The sequence below is a fragment of the Sarcophilus harrisii genome, chromosome 1 (genome assembly GCF_902635505.1).
Source record: "Sarcophilus harrisii chromosome 1, mSarHar1.11, whole genome shotgun sequence".
Lineage (NCBI taxonomy): Eukaryota > Metazoa > Chordata > Mammalia > Dasyuromorphia > Dasyuridae > Sarcophilus > Sarcophilus harrisii.
In genome coordinates this window covers 317,075,899-317,092,113 of record NC_045426.1, presented here as the reverse complement: position 1 = coordinate 317,092,113, position 16,215 = coordinate 317,075,899, and the positions used below count along the sequence as shown (strand labels likewise).

The window sequence follows — 16,215 nt, the reverse complement described above, 5'->3', positions numbered from 1 at the left end:
AGATTAAATATATTATGTCGATATGAGTGTATGTAATGGGATATTTGAAGAATTTAAAGCAATGTAGGAAGAATTAAATGAAAAAAGTAGAACCAAAAGAACAATATACACAACTACAAAACCTACAGAAACAAAGACATCTTTAAATGGAAAGAAAATTCAGATGACATTATTGGACAGTGAGAAATGAATGGGCATTTGGTTTCCACGGTTATGAAAATTAAATTAGAAAATTGAAACTCACAAGAATACCCAAGAATAATCAGAGGGGAAGGTTTTAGATTTGAACAGGAACCCTCTGAACTTTTTCTCTATAAGAATGTAAGTTCAACTATGTGATAAGGAAGGGGAGTTTGCCTCTTGAACAAGGAAGGGTTGGGAGAGTAAAGACTTGCCCAACAACACAAGCCTAAAAAACCAAAGGAAGAACTTCCCTGGTCACATTTTGCTTAAAATTGGGTATATTACATACCTAATTGGGTATATTACATACCTTATAAGGGAGAATGGTAACCTGGAAAAGGTTCTGACCAATCAGGATCCTGAAGGAAGAAGTGGGGATAATTAAACCCTATAAAAAGGCTTGACCTGGCCTCTGTAAATGTGTTCCTACACTACAGAATTGGGGTATATCCATTCTTGCAAGAATGTAAAATGAATCTTTCCTGCATTCATCAATCAGTGGAGATCTTGGTAAGATATTTTGTTTCTTACAGATAATGCGTCAATTTATCAAGCATATATACCTACCCTTTCTTTTAAAAAAGTGAAAAGCTTCTAAATGAACAGTTTGCAAAAAGTTATAATTTTTCAGATAAAGGACCTGGGTTTTAAACAGGTAAATTTGCTCGAGGTAACATGATTAGGAGAAACAGTATTCAAACCTATGTTTGACTTCCATTGTAATGACTGTTCCCTCTTTGTCTTATTCCCTCTATTGGTACATGTGGGTAATACTTCAGATAGGAACTTGGGAACCAACTTGATTGAGAATTAAATTTCATCCCAGTCCACAGACTCACCAACAACAGTTCAGTTAATGTAGAATCAGCTCCTAATAGCTAATTGAAAACATTGGCTTTCCATTTTGGGCATCCTTCTACTGATGGTAGACAAAAGATCGTACATACCTATCCTATAACAGTTGCAGCAATTTTTCTGACTCAAGAGAAGGACAGATAAGATATTTATAATATGGGGAAGGAAGAATAAAATCTTGCATATCACCAAATGCTAGAATGACAGACAGGGTTTCTTAAGGAACTGAATCTTGCAATGAGAACTCTCCATCAAGGCACCCAGAGCTATAAATTCTGAAAGAGTTCATACAGTGAGGAAGGTTGTGTAGACAGCACTGGCTGGGTGACTAGACGGAGTCAATAATTTTTTGCATTGTAGCTTGAATAAGTGAAGCCATTACCTCTTATTAGTAGACCTCCATTTTAAGACTGCCTCTTTTGGGTTAACATATTAAGTGGTCTGCTCCCAGCCTTGACTGGAGATGGAAACAGAAGAAAGATAGTGGTGCCTTTCCCTACCTTTCTTTTGTCTTAGGGGAAATAGGATAGATTAAAAACAGTGAATAACATCTTAACTTGTTAGGTATTACATGTCATTATATTTTGTCCTACATAGAACAAAATCAAAGAATCATAGAATGATAAGAGCTTGAAAGGAGCCCCCTACTCAGGACATTCTGGCATTACTTTCTATTCTACCACTAACTGGAAGTGACCTTGATCAAATAATTTCATCATTATGGGCCCTTAGTTTCCTCATTTGTAAAATGAAGTTATTAGTCTAGAGATAATAATTTAAAGTCTCATTCAGATCAACTATGATTCACCTAGCTCTTCTCAGAAATACAATGATCTAAGATAATTCCAAAAGATTCATGATGGAAAATGCTATCTATATCCAGAGAAAGAACTATGGAGTCTAAATGCAGATCAAAACCTACTATTTTCATTTTTTTGTTTTTGTTTTTTTTCTTTTTTCTATTGTTTTCACAATGTGACTAATGTGAAAATATGTTTTACATGATGGCATATGTGTAGCCTATATCAGATTGCTTGTCATCTGGAGGAGGGAGGAAAAATATTTGGAACTCAAAATCTTTCAAAAAGTGGATGGTGAAAATTGTCTTTACATGTAATTGGAAGAAAATGAAATACTTTTAAATAAAGAAATAAAATGCCACTCAGCAATAACATTTTAAGATTAATTACTGAGTTAGTAATTTATTTTATAAAGCACAGAAGTGTAACATTATCAAATTTTAGAGCTGACTGTTAGAGGGACCTCAGCATGATTTAACAACAGGAAATTCATTTACTACCCCTTATCTATCCAAGGCAACTCTTTTCTGATAGTTATGTAACTATTATGCAGTTTTTTCCCTTTACATTGAGAAAAAAAACAAAATTTCATTGCTAAAAAATGGCCCTCGTTCTGTCTTTTGGAACGAAGCAAAACAAATCTAATCTTTTTTATGCATTGGACAATCCTTCTAATAAAAAGGTAGCCATTATGGCTCCCTAAATCTTTGCCCTTGTCCTTCTTACTCCCTCTACTGGCAGATAAAAGCATAGATTCAGTAAAACTTAATAGAAGTATAACTGACGAGTGTTAGATATGAGTCTTAAGATACAAGACATACAACTGTATATGTAGTGACTAAAGTGCTAGATAATGGTTTCTAAGACACAGGATATATATTATATACACAACACACACAGATGTGTGTCTATACATACATATGTGTATTTATGTAATATATTCACATATACACAGGTGTGCATCTATGTATACACACACATGCAAACATACATGCACACATGCATACACACTGTATGGGATAAACTGAGTGAAGACCTCTTATGGGAGGGAATATGACTAATTGTGACTTGAGACTTTGCAATAACAAGTTGAGCTATAGCTAAAAAGCTGCAGCTGTTTGATTGTTTTGGATGAACATTTCTCCTGTTTCCCCTCACACACCTCTTAATTAGTATTTAAGCACTTCTTTTAAAGGCAATGATGGTTTTGGGAATTCAGGTAACAGAATTCTCTCATCCAAGAATATCTGCTTGTATTGCAGTTCTCTAGGGAAATTTAAATTAAGAGTGTGTTATTTACTAATATTCTTTTGTTTCTGGGATAGACTTCTGTGTTTAGTGTGTAAGTCTGGACTCCTCCAGATAATGGAAGAAAAAGTGTAGGGGGGAGATGGAGACTTCTGTGTTCAGGATCTATTTAATCTTGTGTTTTGCAATTTGTGCTTTGCACTTTTCCACTGATACCTTGTCTGTTGGGAGATGTCCTTTCTTGTGAGATTGTAATAAATTACTTTTTTGCTTGTTTTTATCCTGAAAGTGCCTCTCTGATTTTAATTTGGGTAAGGATCACTGTCTCACACACATACATATAGACATTTCTAATATATATCCAAGTATATATATATCCAAGTTCTTTCTCTGGATGTGGATAGCATTTTCCATCAGGAATCTTTTGGAATCATATTAGATTATTGGATTTCTTAGAAGAGCTAGTCAGCCTCAGTTTACACATCTATAAAATGAGATTGTTGGACTAGATCATTTTCAAATTCCCTTGCAGTTCTAATATCTATAGGCCTCCTACTCCTCCCTTCAGGGCCTCCATGGTTTAGTTCCAAATTATCTCCCATTATTCCTTATCTATGAAGCTCTTGCTTCAGCCAGGTCCATCCTGTCTCAAAGCCTTGCTTCTTTAAGTTTTCATCATTGTTCACACCATTTCCCTCTATTTAGAATGCTATCTTCCCTCCACTTCTCTCTCCCTAACTTTATCTACCCCAGTCCTTCAATACTTGGGAAGTTTTTTGAGCAGTTTCATCCTAGCCCTTGATGATGTAGCCATTAGAGATTTTCACTCTCTATTCCATGAACCTGGATCTAATCTTACATTGACTGCCATTGTTATTTAGAATCTTATCTCTTTATCTAATTAGGAGCTCCATGAAGGCAGGGCTAGACCATTTTAAGGGTTAAGGTTAAGTCTAATGGTCTTTGTAAAATGGGTACTTAAGTACAAGCATAGGAACACAGGATCCATAGCTGGCAGGACCTATGATTTTATTACTCTCAGTTTCTCTGATGGGTCCTGACTGACGGATCATGAGCCCTTCAGTTGTTGTAAAAAGTCTTTGAATGTATATGCAAATCTAAGAACAAGAAAAAATAACTTCTATACATTAATATCATGTAACATGTGCTATTTTCAAATGTAGGTAGATGCTTTTGTGACTAATATGCATTCACTTAGAAAGTGTTATGGAATTCATACTAGCTTTTTATCATTATGTATTTTTCTCATTCAAAAGGTATTAAAATTCAACTCTTATCATATGTAAACGTGAATTTTTTGTGCTTCTATTCAACGGGAGTTCTCATATTTGAAAAAGTTGGAAATCACTGATCTCATCTAAACCTCTCATTTTATTTTAGTTTTTAATATACTTTTAAAAATATGAGTATCATTGTCCAATACTGTTCCCTCCTCCCCAACCCCATTCCATCTTCCTTTATTAACAAACAAATCAAGTAAAAAGAACTGACGATATTAGAGTTGAAGTTCCCTTCTTACCCTTTCAATTCCCACCATTCCCCATCTGACAGGAAGAAACAAGTCCAGAGACACCCAAGATAGCAAAGGTGGGAAATGAAAGAGCTAGGACTCCCACACAGGATTTAGGGCTCTAAGGCCCTTTCCCTCTTATCACATTGCCTCTTCTATTGGCTAATCATCTCTCATTCTCAGAGGGGGCTCCCAGAGAGAAGGCTTGTTTTTTTTTTCCATTCTGTCACTTCTCTGTCAGGAAGATGGGAAATCCTCCTACACTGATGCTCCTTGATCTTTGAACCAGGCCTCTACTGGGCCAGTAGTTCCCTTCTTGGTGCCTTCTATCTGCCCTCTTTGTATCCTGAGTTTCCTTATCAAGTTTCAGAAACTTCTAGACAAGTTGTAGATTCAGTTAATCCTTTCAAACTTGTCATTTTATAGTTCATGCATGACTTCTCTTCCCTCAGGGATAGAACAAAAGGGAATGAAGGTAAATATTGCAAAGAATTTAACAGCAGGGAATGAAGAATTGCTGGAATGAGAAAGCACAAAATAAAAAAAAAAAAAGGAGAGGAGCATGATCTGCTTTATTTGGGTGATGGGTAGCCTTGACCCATGACCATCAGGGACATTGACAAATTGATCCTCCTAAGAAAGCAGTAGGAAAGAAATATGTAACTTGTTTACAAACTAGTTGTTTGTCTACAATATGGGCCTTCTGGATGGAGTGATAGACAGATAACCAGAATTCTGTAATTACATTGTAACTTTTTTTTTTTAAAAATATGTGATTTTCTTTTTTTTTTTTCTTTTTTAATTTTAATTTAATTTTTTTATTTTTTAACTTTTTAATTATAATTACATTGTAACTTGATATACTTGATAATTCACTTTGTGGATTATCCATGACCAGGGTTGAATCCCAGGCTAGTATTTCTATGTCCATATGCTCAAAACTAATAGCCATCTCAGCCAGGTAGAACAAGGACGGCAGTTTTGTTGGAGAACAAAGACAAAATCAGTCTCTGATCCAAGTCTCATTTGCCCTTTATTGATCCGGATAACAGAGACACCTATCTCAGAAATTATGGTGGTGATTTGGTGGTGACTCAGTCTTTGGAATGATTCCTGTGTGAGGAGAGAAATCTGTACCTCTGATTTCAGAGTACACACTGCAGCTTCCCACCCTGAACCCTTCTGGAGTCATTACCCAGCGGCAGTGTGTGGGGGAAATGGAGATGAGAAGATACCTGGTTTCTAATCTAATCTAATCTATTTTCCACTATTCTATGTAACCATGGGAAAAATCATTTTACTCCTCAATTTCATTCTACTTTCTACTTTCATTCTAAGTAGAGATAATTCCTTCTGGATTAACCTGCAGGATCAATTTAAATCAAAGATGTCATTTGAAAATGTGATGCAGCACAATATTAAAGAGAGATAAGGAAAGGGACAGTTCTAAATCTCTGCCCTTTGATCTAATTCCAGAGAGACAATTTTATCCCTACGGGTCAGAGATGGACAAATTGAAATCTCATGGGTACCTTGTGCTACCTCCTCAGCTGGGTTGCCTCGAATAGCCTCCCCCCCCACCCACCCTGCTGCTGATTTTCCAGGTGAGGTCCCATTTTTCTCAAACCTGAGTGGGTGATTGATTTCATACACAGAAAGGTCTTCCCCAAATATGCACACTTTTACCCCAAAACACACAAACATGCATCCATGACCACACACACACACACACACACACACAATATACATTATAGAACCATAGATCCTTGGAGTTGAAAGAGACCTCAGAGAATATTGAGTCTTACCCTCCAATTCCAGAGACAATCACAGTGTTACACAAGCAGCAAATTTTGTATCCCATGCCCAGTCGCTGACACATACACATACACAGATATATGGGAGTCACAAATACCCACTTCTACCATCACACCCTTAACCAAATGGCTCTTGTGAGATTTCACCATCTCTCCTTTCCATCCTCCGCTCCCCACACCTTTTATTCATCTACTCACCTTGGTTATAAACTTGTTCTCTTCCCAAGCCCACAGCGGTGGGTCCTTATAATCTTGCTTGATGGTAGCTGGGTGTCTATAGGAGTCAGCATAGGTACTTAAAGGAGTCTTGGTCTTATGAGCAAAGAGGAACATGGTGGAATCTAGACATCACCTTAGTGGGCAGAACTTCCAGAAACTCTGGCTGAGCATCTGGAAGCACCCTGTTCCCAAGGATCCTGCACCACTTGCCTAGAGGTGTTGCTGGGCTGCTGTGATCCATTTCCAGCTTGCCCGCCACCCAAACCCCTACCTGCCCCCATCCCCCACCCTGCAACCCACTGATCCCAGAATTATCTATTGTGACATCATTGCAGAGCAGCTCCCTCTTTCCTCATTAGGGTTAACAGATGTGTCCCAGGAGGTCATAGATTGGAGCTGCAAGGGACCTTAGGGACGATGGAGTCCCATCATTTCAGTTTTAGATGGAGAAACTGAGGCTGGAAGGATAACTGACTTGCCTGAAGTCACAGGGCTGGTATCTGACAGGCTTTGAACTAAGGTGTTCTCAGCTCTAGGGTTCACTGTCCTATCACTGTCTCTAGATCGACATCTCTCTCCCCTCTCCTCAATCTTCCTCTGTTCCCTCTGCTCCTTCATGAAGACTCCAGGTCTCAAAGGTGAAGAGACCTGGCATTTCATCTAAGACCACTGGTCTGCTTTTCCCCTCTCCCCATTTTCTGGAAGAGGAATACAATTAAATGACAGAGCTGTAGCTCTAAGATGCACAGAGAGGTTAGAGGGGTATACTTGTTCTTCAGCTTCTGAAGGACAAAGCCTGAACCTGGACCCAGTAGGGATCCCAGAAAGGTAGGGAGCTTCCTGAACTTTAGGAAGCTTTCCCTTTGTGGGGACCATTGGGATCATCTAGAAGTGGGTCCTTGAAGAGCTTTCCTGACTGCTGGTGGGGCAATTTTCTAGGAAAATGAAGGGGAGGAGAAATGAGGGGCTGGGCTGATGTGATGATGATCAGAGGGCCTGTCTTAGAGCCAGATCAATTTGGATCAAGTCTCTTTCAGTTCTAAAGACTATGATCCCGCTTTAGGATGCTGGGCAGATGTACCTCTTTAAGACCAAATAAAGATGTAAAAATTTTGCTTATCTATATTGGTAGAGTATGTTTTCTTATTGAAGGTTTTTTATACCATGAAATCAGATATTTAGCCCTTAACCCCTCCTCCCCTCTCACTAATTCTGTATTGAAGATGGTTAATAAATGTACATTGACTTAAAAAGGCTAGCTCCTGGAAAGGGACCACATGTGCACAAATGTTTGTGGCAGCCCTCTTTGTGGTGGCTAGAAACTGGAAACTGAGTGGATGCCCATCAGTTGGAGAATGGCTGAATAAATTATGGTATATGAATATTGTGGAATATTATTGTTCTGTAAGGAACGACCAGCAGGATGATTTCAGAGAGGCCTGGAGAGAGTTATATGAGTGATGTTAAGTGAAATGAGCAGAACCAGGAGATTATACATGGCAACAACAAGACATCAATTCTGTGATTCTCTTTAACAATGAGATGATTCAATGAGATGAATGTGATGAAGAGAGCCATCTACACTCAGAGAGAGGATTATGGGGACTGAGTGTGGACCACAGCATAGAATTTTCACTCTTTCTGTTGTTGTTTGTTTACATTTTGTTTTCTTTCTGTTTTTTCTTCCTTCTTGATCTGATTTTTTCTTGTTCAGAAAAATAACTATAAATATGTATACACATACTGGATTTAACATATATTTTAACATATTTAACATGTATTGGACTACCTGCCATCTAGGGGAGGTGGTGGGGGGAAGGAGGGGAATATTTGGAACAAAAGACTTTGTGAAGGTCAATGTTGAAAAATTACCTATGCATATGTCTTGTAAATAAAAAGGGAAAAAAACATTTAAAAAAAAAAAAAAAGGCTGGCTCCTTCTAGAGGCAGCTGGGTGGTGCAGTGGATACATCATTGGGCTGGTGTCATGAAGACCTGAGTTGAAATCCAGCCTTACATGTTGACAAGCTGTATGATCCTGGGCAAATAGCTTACCCTCTGTCCTAGTTTCCTCTCCTGTGAAATGGGGATAATAATACCTACATCTCAGAGGAGTTGTGAGGATGGCGTAGTACCTGACACATTCTAAAAGTGGCTTCTTCTTCCCTTCTACCTCCCTCAATGTGAAGCTGGATTGAAGTTATGGGTGTTGGTGGCTGGCCAAGGATACTCAAGGATCCTTGCAAGACTGAGGTCTAGCCCTGAGCCACAAGAATCTAGAACCAGGTATCCAGCGAACCATCCATATTTTGCCAGCTTCCCCCACTCCCACCCCTCACCAATGAACCAGGGAGCCAACGGGGCAGGCTTGTTCATATTATGCTTTTTAATATCATTAATTGTGTTACACGACACACAACCAGGAACAATGATAAATACTGCGATGGAAATGTTAAAAAAATATTATACATGTCTCATGTCTCCAAAAAACACACCTTTAAAATAAATTAATGCAGAGTAACTGACACTCCAAAGGAAGAGAACCCACAGTCATGAGGACTGGGTTGAGGGCCAGGGGCAAGGCTGGGGACCAGCAAGGTTAAGGCAAGTACCTACATGGGCAGGGTCAGAGGGATGAAGGGGGCCGTGACTGCAGGAAGGGTCATATCTGGGAGAGAGGGGGGGAGTTAAACAGAAAGCCTGATATTTCCAAACCCCATGAAGAAGTCTGGAAGGCTCTTTCCCCCCCCCACCCCCACCCCTGCCCATCCCCTTCCTTTCTCCCCCAGCCCTGGGCCAGACAGAGAGGAAGAGTACCTTGGCTCTCAGTAGAGTAGTGAGATAAGGTACCACCACCACCTCCACAAAAACTCATTTCCTCGACTCCTTCTTTTTATCCTACAGGACCCAGGGAGGGCAAGTACAAAGCTCATCAGTCAAACCCACATCAGAACACAGGCATCCGGTTTCCATTCTAAGAGACTAAGCCAGACTGACTTTGGTGATGGCCCAGTTTCTAGTCAAAGTGAAGTTACAGGGGCCACCTGACATGGAGACAAGTGGGCTCATGGGGCCTGACTGTAGAGAAGGGGCTAGGGGAAAAGCGCAAGTTTTGGTAGTTGAAACAAGGTAGCACAGGGCTTAGGGTCGGGGGAGACGGCTGTTCCTGGGGTCAGAAGATTTCTTGCACATGAATGGAGGACAGGGATAAACCCGGCACACAGTTGGACGGGAGCCTCAGGGTCAGTTTTGTTTCTGCCCCAGTGATATGCAGACCTGCTTGTAGTTGGGTCCCTCACTTCCCACAGACGCCACTCCTCTGGACAACCTGTGTCTTACGCTAGATGGGGGTGGTCCCTGAAGGTGGATGAGAGCTGCCCAATTACAGGCCATGTGGGTGTTCCTGAGGAGCCAGCAAACAGTAGTTGTGACTCTTCACCTTCTCAGGGCAACCCCTGGCTTCTCCAAGGACATTAAGTGGTGCTTGGATACTAAGTGTGATTGTGTGTATGTACACACATCTACAAACACATGTGCAGACATATACAAACCTGTGCATATACACACACATATGTGTGTATGTACCTATGTAAGGGGGGTGCTGGTTCACAAATGAGTGACTACACCTGTATGGGGGACCAAATGAAAGACTGAGGAGGACAGGACAGGGTGAGTCTCTTCCTTTGGGTAACTAGGCTTGAGAAATCTGGGGCTAGTCTATAATCTGGACTCCAGACCCCCAATCCCACACAAGGAGGAGGCTGGCACACAAAGATAGGCTAGAGGGGAGGCAGGAAGAGAATGACCTTGCTGGGATATGCCCATGGAGGATCCTGAGGACGTTCACTGTTGCACAAATCAACTTTTCAAAGCTGGCCTATCCCAGGTTGGGACAGAGGAGACCTAAACTTTGCTTGGACTGGTCCACTTTGATCCTACTTTTTTCACCTCTGGGGGTTCTTGCACCTTCCTATTCTAGAGGCAGAGATCCTCTGGATCTCCCTTCCACCCCAAATGGTTTCTGTTTTACCAAATGCAGAGCTTTAGAGAGCTAGGTAAGTGCCAGCAAGGAAACAGTTTCCCTTGTACATGGATCACCCTTTGAGATCACTGCCCATCCTGACATTAAGAGCATCCTTTGGCAGTTGGGATCATGTTCTCTCCTTCCCTCCTAAGTGGGGCACACTCAGTATCAGGACTCTCAGGAAAAGGGGTCCGGGAGATTTTTGCTCTTCATAGTGCTGTGAGAAGTCTTCCTCCCATTCTGACCCTTCTAAGCCAAACAGCAACACTAGCAGTAGAACAAATGTGCATGAACATACTCTGCACACACAACCTGATACACACAGACACATACTACTGCTATGCCCAAGGACATAAACTAACAGACACACACATACAAGAGTACACACACACACACACACACACACACACACACACACACTTCCCTGAAGATGCCTATTCTATGTAACCACCTCTAAGCCTCATGAAGGGGAGGACGTGGACAAAGGTGGTGACTTCCCAAGCAGCGAATGCAGCCCGTGCATGAGTGACATCGGGAAGGAAGCTAGTTGTGTGGGGAGGGGGGAGCAGGTGGAGAGATAGTCCTGGGACTGCAGACTCAACGGATATCCTAGACTGTAGGGAAAGGTGGAAGCTCAGGCAAGCAAAGCAGGGAGGCCCGGGGAGGCCCAACTCTAGCTAACCACAGACCAGAGAAGGGGGCTGACAGTAACTCCCTGTCCTTCCCTGCTTCTGGCTCCCCAGAGAGGCTCGGGGGCAGAGATGTGGGAAGAAGTCGGGAGAGGCTGGGCCAGAGGGAATACTCTCTATTCACCACCCACTAACCCGCAAGGGCACCAACAGAAACAGGTAGACAAGACTTCATCTTCACTTCCACTTGGTCTTGATCCCATGTGTACTGCTGCTCCCTTTTCCCTCCTTATCAGAAAGAGGAAGAGGAAAATCCAGACAGATGGTCACAGAAAGGGGAAAAGAAAGAGACAGGATGAGAGCAAGAGAGGAAGCTGTTCCCCAGGTTGTAGAGATGGGATGTCTCCCCTTTATTCTCATATCTCCTAGAAAAATGATGGGAAATGAAACCAAGAAACTGTGCCAGAGTTGGATGGACCAGAAAGGAAGGAAAGATGGAGACTAAACATTAAAAAAAAAAATCTAAAAATCAGTGTGTAGGTCAGAAGGCAGGAGTAGGACAAGCCAGGGCCAGGAAAGATAACAAGTTCTCATCATTCACATCATGAGGCTGAGCCAGGGCAAGTCAGGCCAGAGTAGACTGAGAAGCTCTGGAGCTGGCCTTCTTGAGCCATTCCAGGAGTCTCTGGGATGTCCTTCAGATGCCAGGTGTTATATTTCTGTAGTAGATCATCACAGTGCAATCTCCAAGGACCCCTGGGAGAAGGCTTTGAGCCTGAGCATCCTGGGAAATCACACTGGATCACGGTTTGGCCTGAGGAGAATCTGGGAGAGCTCTCTTTTGAATGAAACAGACTGACTTAGCCCCAGCCCTCTGGAGGTCAGAGCTCCAGGCTGCTTCCCTTTTCAGTCCCCCTATAGGCCTCACTCACCCCTGGTATCTCTCCTCTGTCTCCCCCTCCCGCTCTCCCCAGACTTTTGGCCAGTCTGTCTATCGGAGACAGTTAGGGTTGGGAAGACAATGGAGGTGTGGTGGTTCTGGGGAGAAGGAGAAGCTGGCTGAGTCCCCTTTAAACAAATCAATGAACAAAGAGTCCCTACCACCCTCCCCCCTCCCCCCAACCCCCCATGAAATCTCATTTTGGTTTCTCCCGGCTTCATGAACACAGAGGTACACGTCCTACCATAGGAGGAAGCAATGGCTGTTAAGAAGTTGGCCAGTGGCTAAGGCCAGAATCAGGGCCCAGAATGGGAACTAGGGTGGGAATGGACACCAGATGTGCCGCCTCCCCCCTCTGCCCCTTCCCGGCCTGTGCTGGCCGTTACTGGATGTGGCAGGCAGTAGAGGAAGTGGCCTGGCAGCACATGCAGGTGGGGTTCACAGATTTGGGAGGGATGAGATCGAGGTCCTCGTCATCAGGGATCTCATCTAACCGGTAACCATCCTTCAGCAGCTGGATGTTCAAGTCTTGGTTGATCTGCTGTAGGCAAAGGGGAGGGAGGTCAAACCTGGTGTAAATCATGGTGAGGGGCAAGGCGGCTTAGTCCTAGCTAGCCCTGGAAACCCCTAGGCTCCATTTTCCACATATAAAACCCATTTCCAATTTCCTAGGTCCCATCCCTATCTCTGAGACCTCAGCCTCTTCTTTCCAAGTTCTGCTTCAATTTCCTAAATACTCTCTTATCTTTTACCCACTTCCCCTCACCCCCATTTCCACAGTCCTATCCTTTAAGATTCTACTCCTATCTTTTGGACTAGGATCCTATTTCACATATTCTATTCCTACATCTTGGTCCCACTCCTATGTCTCAGACACTCCATCACAGACCTCCTAGGTTGTAATCCTGTTTCTCAGTCTCTAATCCACTATTTTTAGCCCTAAGGAACAGATGCAGTACTTGGTATCCCAACCCTTTCCCCTGATGAACAATCCTCCTTTCTGGTTTCTCAGACCATTGCAGGGCTGACAGCCAGGGCCAGGTACAAGTCTTTGTAATGAAAACCTCCAGATGCTCCCATGACTCACCTCTGCTGAGGAATAGCCCGAGGAGGAATATCTGGACATGTCAAAGTCATCATCACTGTCAACAAAGATAAGAAGGAAAAGGTCACTGGCGATTTGAGAGCCTGGGTCCTCAGTCTCACTTCTTTGGGGGAGGTGTGAGGATTAAACGTTCCTGAACCAGGACTTCAGATGGTTTTCCACTATTTAATGGGTGGTCCCTGCAATTCATTTGGGTTCTCACTGCCAAAGCCTACCTCCCCCTTCAATAGGAATAGTTTTAGAGAAGATGGATTATTTAATGAGAAGAATACTGGTTTTGAAGTCTGAAAATGTCAAGTCTCAGTTCAGATTCAGAGCTGGAAAGAAACAAATACAGCTTCATTTTACAGAGGTCTAGAGAAGCGAAGAGAGATAGTAAGTAGCAGAACCAGAGTCTGAAGCCAGTCACCTCTCTCCAAATTCAGTGTCCTTTTAACTATAACACACTGACCTCTGTAGTTTTCCATTTTCCTATCTAGGCCTCAGTTTCCTCATCTGTAAAAGGAGTTGGTTTGGAAAATCCCAAATATCCCCTCCAAATTGAAACCCTTAAATCCTATCTGTGATCTTATGAATAATCCTTTTTCTTGAGGCCCAGGGGGTAGGGTGACAGTGGGGTGGGGGGGGGATTTGGGAAGAGGATGGGAGGTAGGTAAGAAAATCAAGCCATCTGGCCTCCCTTTTTCCTTACACCCCCATTAAACCAATGTCTCAGTACTGTCTCTAAACTCATTTTGTTAGTCTATTCAATTATACTCTCCAAATAGGACTCAATATTTTGTTTTTTTTTTTACTCCCTTTTCCAATCTCCTTCCCTTTATTGGTGTTAATCTAAGTTTCCTTTTTTCTTATTTTTGTTTTTTTAAACAGAATTTTATTTTCTCTCCAGTTACAAGTCAAGACAATTTTTAGCATTAATTTTTACAAGATTTTGAGTCTGGAATTTTAGCTCAGAATCTTACAAAGTTGAATGCTGAAAACAATTTTGATATGTAATTGGAAAAAATATTAAGCAAAGCTTAGGTAAAAAACAAACAAATCAGGATTTGAATTAAGAAAATAGAACAAAACCAAAACCTGTTTCTATTCAATTTAACATAATAGTACTAACATTACCATGGTTGCCTGCCTCTCCATCTTAATGTCCTTTGTGCCCTACTCGTTTCTAGTTTTCTAGGCAAGATCTTCCTTTCCACAGTTTTCTTACATGGAAACTGAGCTCTGGGAATTTCCTTCAAGTTGCCCAGAGGTTCCAGTGGGGGAAATCTTCCAAGTTAATCCACCTAGGTCATTCTAAGAATAGATAGGGCAAATTCTGTCCTACATTTACTGTTTCTTTTTACAGATAGAAAGATAAGGTACCAAGAGAGGTGATGACATGCCCAAAGATATACAAATATTAGAGATATAGGAAAGAAAAGCACCTGGTACCCATTTCTCCTTCATCCCTTGTTGTCGGGTGAATGAATGAATGAATGAAAAAGAAAGCATTTATGAAGAGTGAATGCCTTCAGTGTTGCTTCTCAAAGGACAATGTGAATATGACAGAAAAGAAAAATGATAAATATTGGAGGGGATATGGGAAAACCTAGGACACTAATGTACAGCTGGTGGAGTTATGAGGTGATCCAACTATCCAATTTGGAATTATGTCCAAAAGACCATAAAGAACAATCATGGTATATAATTATGATGGAAAACTATGGTGTTATAAGAAATGATGAACATGATAGTTTCAGAAAAAAACTGGCAAGTCTTATATGAACTGATAAAAATGAAGCAGAATCAGAACACTGTACACAGTAACAGCAATACTGTATAATGATTAACTGAATGTGAATTACTTAGCTATTCTCAGCAATATGAAAATCCAAAATAAGTCCAAGGGAATTAATGATAAAAAATGCCATCTACCTCCAGAAAAAGAACTGATCAAGACTCTGAATGCAGGTCATAGCATACTAATTTTTACTTTTTGTGTGTATCGTTTTTGTCTTTTCTTTCACAGTATCACTAACATATGTAGATGGCTGAAACTCTTGAGTTGATACACTGAGGTCAGGACAGATTGGACAATACTCTATGGGCATATGCTTGGAAAATGGCCCTTCCCACTATCCTGTGCTGGCTCAATGATTGGTGTATACAGAGGATTGTAGGAAGGACTAAGGGGTGGAGTAAGACTAGCCAGAGTCACTTTAGCTATAGAGAAGGGAGAAGGTGGTTGGGGAGATTCTGCTTCCATCCTGTTCAATCTTGTATCTAAAGACCAAGAATAAAGACTAAGGACTTTTGCTTATCCTGACTCCGGCTGGGTCCTGGGTGCTAGCACGGTCATCACAAATATATAAATGTTTTGTATAATTAAACATGTATTAGCATTTTCACTTTTTCTGTTGTTGTTTGCTTGTATTTTGTTTTTTTTTCCCTCAGGTTTCTTTTTTCCTTCTTGATCCAAGTTTTCTTGTGTAGCAAGATAATGTGTATAAATATGTATACGTATATTGGATTTAATATAAAAATAATTAAACATGTATAACATAAAAAATTGTCTGCTTTCTCAATGAGGGAGGGAGAGGAAGAGAGAAATTTAAAATTTTCAAAATTTTAAAACATGAATGTTAGAATTGTTTTTACATGAAACTGGAAAAAATAAAATATTAATTTTTTTAAAAAAGTGACAATGTGACTCATGAGCAGGTTCTCTTACTACTGCTTGAAATCATTTACTCTTATTAATGTTAATGTAAAATACTTTGCTATTGTAAAACTGTACTCATAGGATTCTAGGGAAATATCATGAAGTTAGGTGATTAGATTATATGATTTCTAAATAGGAATCTATTTAGATTTGTTTGAGTGTGCCC

The 16,215-nt window shown here is 41.0% G+C and overlaps 2 protein-coding genes across 6 annotated transcripts in view; both read right to left on the bottom strand.

Annotated features, from left to right (window-relative positions):
- C1H9orf24 (chromosome 1 C9orf24 homolog) overlaps positions 1-6,925 on the bottom strand; it is a 51,505-nt gene extending 44,580 nt beyond the window's left edge. Inside the window, exons 1-2 of one of the 4 annotated variants that reach the window (XM_031945437.1) lie at positions 6,630-6,718; positions 494-542 (exon numbers count right to left, since the gene is read on the bottom strand). Coding sequence is in view for 3 of the 4 variants with exons in the window: in XM_012543037.2 (XP_012398491.1) it covers positions 6,630-6,764 (135 nt within the window). In the remaining variant the exon portion in view is untranslated. Of the gene's footprint in view, positions 1-493; positions 543-6,629 lie in introns of all 4 variants that reach the window. The other 3 variants (XM_012543037.2, XM_003761772.3, XM_012543036.2) reach the window with 3 other exon arrangements.
- Positions 6,926-10,115: 3,190 nt separating this feature from the next.
- FAM219A (family with sequence similarity 219 member A) overlaps positions 10,116-16,215 on the bottom strand; it is a 95,458-nt gene continuing 89,358 nt past the window's right edge. Inside the window, exons 5-6 of one of the 2 annotated variants that reach the window (XM_031945435.1) lie at positions 13,331-13,385; positions 10,116-12,781 (exon numbers count right to left, since the gene is read on the bottom strand). In XM_031945435.1, coding sequence (XP_031801295.1) covers positions 12,626-12,781; positions 13,331-13,385 — 211 coding nt within the window. In that variant the 3' untranslated portion in view covers positions 10,116-12,625. Of the gene's footprint in view, positions 12,785-13,330; positions 13,386-16,215 lie in introns of both variants that reach the window. The other variant, XM_031945434.1, reaches the window with a different exon arrangement.